The sequence below is a fragment of the Phyllostomus hastatus genome, unplaced genomic scaffold, assembly GCF_019186645.2.
Source record: "Phyllostomus hastatus isolate PE091 unplaced genomic scaffold, TTU_PhHast_1.1 phas_scaffold_182, whole genome shotgun sequence".
In the NCBI taxonomy this organism is placed as follows: Eukaryota; Metazoa; Chordata; class Mammalia; order Chiroptera; family Phyllostomidae; genus Phyllostomus; species Phyllostomus hastatus.
In genome coordinates this window covers 6,875,770-6,884,274 of record NW_025334013.1, presented here as the reverse complement: position 1 = coordinate 6,884,274, position 8,505 = coordinate 6,875,770, and the positions used below count along the sequence as shown (strand labels likewise).

At 58.9% G+C, this 8,505-nt stretch overlaps 1 protein-coding gene across 1 annotated transcript; it reads left to right on the top strand.

Moving 5' to 3' along the window:
- Positions 1–1,998: 1,998 nt before the first annotated feature.
- Positions 1,999–8,071, top strand: KIAA2013 (KIAA2013 ortholog). The gene is made up of 3 exons (XM_045858581.1): positions 1,999–3,233; positions 5,174–6,027; positions 7,360–8,071. The coding sequence occupies exons 1-3, from the start codon at positions 2,198–2,200 to the stop codon at positions 7,375–7,377; spliced, it is 1,908 nt and encodes a 635-aa protein (XP_045714537.1). The 5' UTR covers positions 1,999–2,197; the 3' UTR covers positions 7,378–8,071.
- Positions 8,072–8,505: the final 434 nt, after the last annotated feature.

The window sequence follows — 8,505 nt, the reverse complement described above, 5'->3', positions numbered from 1 at the left end:
CCCACTGGCACCAGCCCCTGTAATAATAATAATAATAATAATAATAACAGTAATAATAATAATAATAATAATAATAGTAATAATAGAAACTGAATTTCCCAGCTGTTTCCCTAAGTGAAAAAAGTAAGATGCAAATGTAAATTATATAGTACAAATTCTGTGAAAGAAAAAAAATATACACTGTCTGTCTATATGTCTGTATATGTGTGGGCGAACAGAATATCTGGAAGAATCCAAGGAACCTGTGCAGTGGTTGCAGGGGGCGCCCCAGGAGGGAGGAAGACCATTGTCACTCTTCACCATTTTGCACATGTTGAATTTTGTATCATGTATCCTGTTTCCCAGTAAAGATAAATCAAATAATGAATAGTTATTTTGAGCCAGGCACTATGCTGAATGTTGCCCATGTTTGCCCAACTTAAGCCTCAGAGCAACCCTACTCTGTCTCAAGATCCCCATTTTACAGCTGGGGTAACTGAGGCTCAGGGAAGGTAGTTGGCTTGCCAGCAAGAGGTAAGGCCAAGACTCAAAACTCAGACAGCTTGATGCCACGATCCTTACTCTTGACCTGCTGGCTGTGTTGTGGCTATGTCGCTGACCCTTGGCTGCGAGTCCCCTCCCCCTGGGGTGTTTCCAAATGGCCAGGGAGTTCCCTGAAAAATGAACCTTCCCTTTGATTGGGAATCTGTTTACAGAAATTGCTACCCCCCCCCCAAAATTCACACAAGTGGGCCAAGATATATGCCTATTACCTGGATGTTTGTAACGGTGAAAATAACAATACGGGTTTACAGTTAAAATTACTTAGTGCGTGCCATGCACCTTGCTTGCTTTATTCGTATTAACTTATTCACTCCTCAGAAACAGGAGAGGCAGGGTCTCTGGTCACCCGCATTTCACAGGTGGGATCGCGGAGGGCTGGTTTGTCTTCACCTCACTGTGCTCCCAAGCCTATACTTCTCTGCCTCCTTCAGGAGGAGGTTGGGTGGCTCCTGTCTCTCTAACTGCAGGGCACGGATTTCTGAACGGCCACACACATATTCCGTGGGTTTTGTGAACTCCCAGTGGTAACTAAGAATTTTGTGTTTGTGCTTTGATAAAAACCTTTGGGGGGCGGGGGGAGAGAAGGTACTGTGGGATCATCCGGACAGACACCTTCCCACATGGCGGCGCTGGCCCACAAACTCGTGAGACGCTCGTGTGCTCACAGCCCACAAGAAGCCACTGTGAATGCCAGTTTAATTTCCAGCAACTGGGGAGCACTACCGGGCTTTGGGATGCCCTGAAAGCAAAATAGAAACAATGGCCCCATTGCCCACCCCTGCACTCATGGTTTTTTTTTTGCCCCAGTTAACAAAGCAAAATGTCTCGTTTGCATTGATGATTCACAATTTGAGGGCATTTTCAAAGCCTGAGACTATATAGTGCCTTATGTTATTTAATAAGTTATAACTCAGAGCTGACGTGAAGACGACTTGGTGCAGTAGAGATATATGGCCGGTCCTGGGCTGGATTTGTGTCTGGTATGTGGCACACGTGGCCAGACGCAGCCAGGCAGTCGGGGAGAGCTGTCAACAAAGTATTTCCTAGGAAGTCTAGTTTAGAGCGGTTACTCCTTTGCTCTTTGCTCTTTTTTCTTTCTTTTCTGTACTGTTCTGTTTGCAGTGAGGATCATTTCTGCAGAAAACTTTTTATTATTATTATTTTTAAATCTTAGGACTGTTGAATCCATCAGTGGCAAGCGGGGCCCACCACAAGCTCGGTTTGGCTGACTCGGCGTTTCTGACAAGTGAGTTGGATGCACCCCGTGCTCCTCGCTCTCCCCGCCACCCCTCCCTCGCTCCTCCCTTGAACTTCACTCCTTCTGCCCTGGAAAGCGTGGTCCAGCCCCACCGCGGGCTCCAGTCCCTTTCCTGCTGTGGCCCCGCCTACTTTCCCTGGCCCGCCCCTCTCTCCTCCCCCTCTTTTCCATATGTCGCAAAAGACTCGGCGGCCCTTGACGGCCGGCGTCGTTCGACAGTCGGAGGCCCGTAGGAAGGAGAAGGAAGAGACAGTGGCGGCTGCTGCGGCGGCAACGACGCGGTCCGTGGTGGGTCCTGCGGTCCCGGCTGGACAGTGAGGCGCGGGCGGCCGGGCCGGTAGGCTGGGCGGCGGGCCCGGCGGCCGCCCCCGCGCCGCGCCCGCGCCTGGCGGCCCGATGTGGCTGCAGCAACGGCTTAAGGGGCTGCCGGGACTGCTGTCGAGCAGCTGGGCCCGCCGCCTCCTCTTCCTGCTCGGCCTCCTGCTGCTGCTTCTGTGGTTCGGGGGCTCCGGGGCGCGGCGGGCGGCGGGCGGCCTGCACCTGCTGTCCTGGGCCCGCGGCGAGGCGGGCGCCGCCGAACCCTCTGCCTGCCTGGAGGCGGCCACCCGTGCCTGGCGAGGCCTGCGGGAGCGCGGCGAGGCTGTGCCGCTGGGTCCTGGGGTGCCGGCCCTGGTGGCCAACGGCTTCCTGGCCCTGGACGTGACTGCCAACCGGCTGTGGGTGACCCCTGGGGAGCGGGAGCCCTCCGTGGCGCCGGACTTCGTGCCCTTTGTGCAGCTGCGCCCGCTCAACGTGCTTTCCGAAGCTGGAGAGTCAGTGCTCCTGCTGCGTGAAGGGCTGCTGCGCCGGGTGCGTTGCTTGCAGCTCGGGACCCCAGGTTCCGGCGCTGCAGCGGCCGCCGCCCCCGGGCCAGCCTCAGCCTCGGGCCTTGTCACTGGATCCGGCCGCGACTGTGTGCTGCTGCAGGAGGACTTTCTGGCCCACCGGGGCCGACCCCACGTCTATCTGCAGCGCATCCAGCTCAACAACCCCACGGAACGTGTGGCCGCGTTGCAAACTGTGGGACCCACGGCTGCTCCGGTCCCCAGGACCTACACCAGTACCCTGGAGAAGGCCGGAGACCATCAGTTCCTCCTCTATTCGGGCCTGTCCCCGCCGTTGCCCACCGGGCTGGTGCACCTGGTGGTGGTGGCCGCTAAGAAACTAGTGAACCGGCTCCAAGTGGCTCCCAAGACGCAGCTGGATGAGACGGTACTGTGGGTGGTGCACGTCTCAGGCCCTGTGAACCCTCAGGTGCTCAAAAGCAAAGCAGCCAAGGAGCTCAAGGCGCTCCAGGACTTGGCGCGGAAGGAAATGCTGGAGCTCTTGGAGATGCCCGGAGCCGAGCTGCTTCAGGACCACCAGCGCCTCTGGGCTCAGCTCTTCAGCCCAGGTGAGGCCTGGCAAGTGCGTGGTTCAAAGTCCACGCCTTGCACCAGGGTGAACATGGCCCGCCTTGGAGACGTTCCTCCAGAGTCTGCCAAGGCGACAGTAAAGGGAGCAGAGGGGTGGCTAAGTCTTAGGCATGGCGTTTGACCTGAGGCTGCCCCTAGCGACCCCATTATTTAGTGCCCGTGTGACCTGGACCCACAGCCTAATCGTTCTGGACTTGTGTTCAGCAGTAACAGAGGCCCCTACGGAGGGCTTGTGTGAGGTCCTGATGAAAGAATGTGGGTAACGGGTAGGTCTTACTATTATTCGTTCTTGTAGGCCAGGCCCGACTTGAGCACTGCGGTTTGGAGGGTCAGTTTGTAAAGGGGAAACAGGCAGAGAGGCCTGGTCGGTCCCCACATTGTTTTCTCGGTTCCCCATCGCCTGGCTGGTGACAAGCGTGGGCTCACGACATCCCTTGAGGCTGACCTGGGCCCTAGCCGTTGCGGCTGCAGTTTCTCCACAGAGAGGTGGTGGGACCTCTCAGCAGGCGGGATGTTCTGTCCAGTGAAAACCGTCCCCCTTGACTGTTTCAGAGAAGAAAGGATGCGAGGGAGATTTTGGCTGCTGGGGTTCTAGCCTGCATCCCTGCATGTAGCTGCTTAAGGAGTCCCTCATTCATTCAACGAGTGTTTACTGAATGCTTTCGCCAGGGTCTGTTCTCGCGTGGAGAAGACAGAGGGAACAGAACGAAGTCCTGTCTCCGTGCTGCCTGCTGGGACGCTGGGTGGGAGGGAGACAAATATCAGAGGTGTGAAAATTCGAACAGATAAGTGAGATAGCTTTCTAGGAGAAAAGGAAGCATGGAGAAAGTTAATCTGTGACTGCGGGTGACCCGAGATGGGCAGGAGAGGGTAGGGGCGGGGCTCCGTTTGGCTCCAGTTGGCACGAGGCCGCTCTGAGGAGGAAACACCCAGCAGGCCAGAGCCCCTGAGGCAGGGGCGGGTTTGGTGGAGTGGCGAGTGGTGAGCAAGGGGAGGGTGGCGGGAGGTGAGGTCAGACGCGGGAGGCTCGCGCTGGCTGGACCCCACAGGGTCCTGGAGGCCTTAGTGAGTTTGTGGTTAATTCTGTCATCAGTGGGGCAGACAGCAGGGCAGAGACGCCACGTGGTGCACGCTTTTAAAGGTCCCCGCAGCTGCTCTGTGCAGAGTGTAGACTCGACGAGGGCAAAAGTCGAGTGTGGAGGCCAGGTGAGAGGTTTCCTGCGGGAGCGCAGGTGAGCTGGGAGCGGGGCTGGGGCCAGAGTTGTGGCTGAGGAGATGGAAGTGGGTGGACTCTGATACCGTTGCAGGCGGAGCTGCCAGGACTGGCCGTGGGGAGTGAGAACTTGCGGGTGACTCCTGAACTGCGTGGTGGGGGCGGGGCGTGAGTGGGTGTCTGGAGACAACTCAGGGAAGGGTAGGTTTGGAGTTGGAAGAATTCAACCATGTCAGGCTCAAACTGCCTGTCAGACGCCTGCGGGGAGACACCAAGCGGGCGGCCCGCTGGCTGAGTCTGGAGGTCGTGCAGATTGGGGAGACTCTGGGTTCAGACGTGATTGGAAGAAGCTGCAGGGCGGGAGGGAGGGAGATGGTGGAGGGGAGGAGCCCGGCCCGGCCAGGGCGCTGGGGACAGTGTTCTGAGTGGGACCTCCCCCTGGCTGCAGGCGGTGTTCTTTCGGGACCGGCAGGAGGCACCACTGCCTTCTAACGAGACCTTAGGTTTCGGGCCCACAGGGCTCGGGCTGGTCAGGTGAGGAAGCCGGGCAGGACGGCTTCCCCTCTCACCCAAGGGAAACCGGAGCTGCCACTTTCATCCCCAGGGACGAAAACTTGGCGCCTCCGCTGGTCTCCATCTCCGTTTTGTAACCTCAGCCTCCGTCAAACCATTCCCCATTAACGTGCGGCCTTTGTGGTGTCACAGGTGTGGAAATGAAGAAGATCACAGATGCTCACACGCCGTCTGGCCTGACCGTGAATCTGACCCTGTATTACATGCTGTCCTGCTCCCCGGCCCCACTGCTCAGCCCCAGCCTGAGCCCCAGGGAGCGAGAGCAGATGGAGGCGACGCTCAACTACGAAGACCACTGCTTCAGTGGCCACGCCACCATGCACGCCGAGAACCTCTGGCCCGGCCGGCTGTCCTCCGTCCCGCAGATCCTGCAGCTGTCCGACCTGTGGAGGCTGACCCTGCAGAAGCGCGGCTGCAAGGGGCTGGTGAAGGTGGGCGCCCCCGGCCTCCTGCAGGGCATGGTGCTCAGCTTCGGGGGGCTGCAGTTCACCGAGAACCACCTCCAGTTCCAGGCCGACCCCGACGTGCTGCACAACAGCTACGCCTTGCACGGCATCCGCTACAAGAACGACCACATCAACCTGGCCGTGCTGGCGGACGCCGAGGGCAAGCCGTACCTGCACGTGTCCGTGGAGTCCCGCGGCCAGCCGGCCAAGATCTACGCCTGCGAGGCGGGCTGCCTGGACGAGCCCGTGGAGCTCAGCTCCGCGCCCCACGGCCACACCTTCTCGGTCATGGTGACGCAGCCCATCACGCCCCTGCTGTACATCTCCACCGACCTCACGCACCTGCAGGACCTGCGGCACACGCTGCACCTCAAGGCCATCCTGGCGCACGACGAGCACATGGCCCAGCAGGACCCCGGGCTGCCCTTCCTCTTCTGGTTCAGCGTGGCCTCCCTCATCACTCTCTTCCACCTCTTCCTCTTCAAGCTCATCTACAACGAGTACTGTGGGCCCGGGGCCAAGCCCCTCTTCCGGAGCAAGGTATAAAGCCCCTGTCCTCAGCACCCGAGGCCCCGGCCTCGTGCTTGGTCTGGCGCCGGGGCGGGCTGAGGCCGGGGTTGTCATAGGGGTCCTCCTAAGCCAGCGCCCTCAGCCCTCGAGACAGAGAGAGGAGCGAGCGGGCTTTGAAAGGACATTAAAAAGTGACTTTGGAAAGGCGACCATAGGAAAGGTCAGCTGTGGACAGAGGAGCCCGCCCGCCTCCCAGGGTGTGGCAGCTGTTCCCCTGCCCCCGCCCCACGTGAACCTCAGCATCCGTGAAAACCTGCAGCAAAGCCCCAGATTAACCCGAAGCCTCCTTCTAAAGTGCCGGTGGACCCCCCACCCTAACCCCTGAGGGCCTGTGCACTGCGTTCGAGGGGTGGCCCCTCCCTGTGGGCCGGCCCAGGGGGTCTCCTCAGCTGTGCAGGACAGGGTCATTCCCCTCGTTTTCGCTCAGACACCTTTGCCCCCAGGAGCCGCGGTTTTGACCCCAGTCCCATTAGGAACGCATCTCAGGACAGCAGGACCGGCGTCTCAGAGGATGCCACCTCTGCCCCTTCAGCCAGTCAGTTGCCTGTGCGTTTTCGCCGCCAGGATTTCTGGGAGAAAGCCCAGAGGGCCCCTGTTGTTGGCAGTCGGGAGAAAGGCTGGAGAGGGAGCCGAGCTCGTCCTCTGGCTGGCGTGGAGTAGGGCGGTGTGTGGCGCTCCGCTCTGTGTTCCCAAGCGGTCAGAGAGCCAGGGGCCAGCGCGGGGGAAATGCCGCCCACCTGCCTGGAGGGCTCTGTGGCCGGAACTTGGAGAAGGAAGTAGCATCCGACCTGAAGGAGGGGGAGGCAGGTCTGAGCTCCTGAAGCTTGAAGGACAAATCGAAAATCAGATCAAAACGAAATGTGCAGACACCGTCTGCTTAGCCGTCTGGGCCAGCTGTAATGGGACAGCCGCGTGGGTGGCAGCCGCCCTGTTTAGCCCGGGGCCGCTTCTCCCTGCTGGTTGGTGGGCTTCTCTGCTCTTAATGTGGCGTACACCCACCCACCGTGCTTCCCCACACGCCCTCACACGGTACTGCCCCCGTCCCTCAGCTTCCTCGTGTAGAGCTGGCCCCGCCACAGCAGAGCCTGGTGGCGACCGCTCTGCACCAGACCGCTACCTCCGTGGTAGGTGGCAGTTAGTTCCAGCCTGTCACTGGGCCAGGGGCTGTCTGCCTGTGCAGATCGGAGCCTGGGCGGGCGCGCACCACCACGGCCGTCCCCGGGGCCGGCTTCCCTTGGTGCTCCTGTAGCTGTCCACGGGGCTGGGGGCAAGCAGTAACGGCTTGTTTTGTTGGTTGAACAGGAAGACCCCAGTGTCTGAGTGAGCCGGCAGTCCCGCTCGCGGCCACCGACTGCACGAGACGCCCAGCACTGACCGTCCTGCTGCTACGAACAAGGGATCCTTTGCAAGCACCCACCCTTTCGTGCCTTGTTGGGGACACCAGTGACGCAGAGGCGCGTGTGGATGTTCAGGAGTTTACATAGAGGAGCGGGAGGGGAGGGGCCAGTAGATTTTTTTGTAAGCTTTCGACTCAATAAAATGAACCTATGTGGAAAATACTTGAAATTGAACTTACTCCTTCCACTTTTCCCCTTTCTCCTGGCCCAGGAACTAGACCTCTTGAAAAGACTCTCGTCTGGGAAAAATTGTGGGTTTTTTTTCTCCTAATTTAATGTGTTCTTTCTTGACTGACTTTTTAATTTATTGTGGAGATTTTGCTGGACGGCTTTGACATCCACTTTGGACAGTGAATCTTGGCGGTGATTTCTGATCTCGCCACCGGGGGGGTGGCGTCTGGGAGACCACGCTCATGGCCCGCGGGGATGGCGTGGGTCTCGGGTCATCCTCAGGTTTGCGTGTCGTCCCTTTCTCACGAGCCCGTGGAGATCTGTGATTTTGTATTTCTGGGCTTCCGGGGAAGTGTTTTAACTTTCTAGTGATTGATGATTGTTGGGTTTTGAAATACCAAAGCTTTCTTTTGTTCTGTTTTTAAATAAATCTCTTTCAAACTTCACGAGCCGTTTGTGTGTGGTTGAAACCTCTGGAGCCATCCTCCCTCCCTCCCTCCGTCACCAGACTTCTGGGGGTGTCTGAAGCAGAAGCAGCACCGGCAGCCTAGCCCTGACAGGACGTCTTTCCCCAGGTCTCCTCCTGCCAGAGGAGTCCGCTCAGAGGTGGAGGCGGCCCCTTTTCTGCTCCCCTGGGGGCGGGGTGTAGTCCAGCCCAGTGGGTTGCTCGAGAAAGCACCATCCGGGTCCTTTTCCTGCTACCGCGCCCTCTCCCCTACCTGCCCTAAATAGCCTTGATGTGCCTGCCCTGGGTTTTGCTGGCCATAGGGCTGGGCTGCAGGGGAAAACCCGGGGTGGACTTCTGCCGGTTGTTTCCTGAAACAGGTCTGACCCTCGCCTTTGCGGGGAGGAGAATGGAGCTGCCCCCCGACACCCCGCT

What these genes read in the sequence shown, in the direction of transcription:
- KIAA2013 (XM_045858581.1), top strand. Translation starts at nt 2,198, where the DNA reads ATGTGGCTGCAGCAACGGCTTAAGGGGCTGCCGGGACTGCTGTCGAGC. An exon ending in GGCTCAGCTCTTCAGCCCAG is followed by an intron (nt 3,234 to 5,173) that starts GTGAGGCCTGGC and finishes GTGGTGTCACAG; the next exon opens with GTGTGGAAATGAAGAAGATC.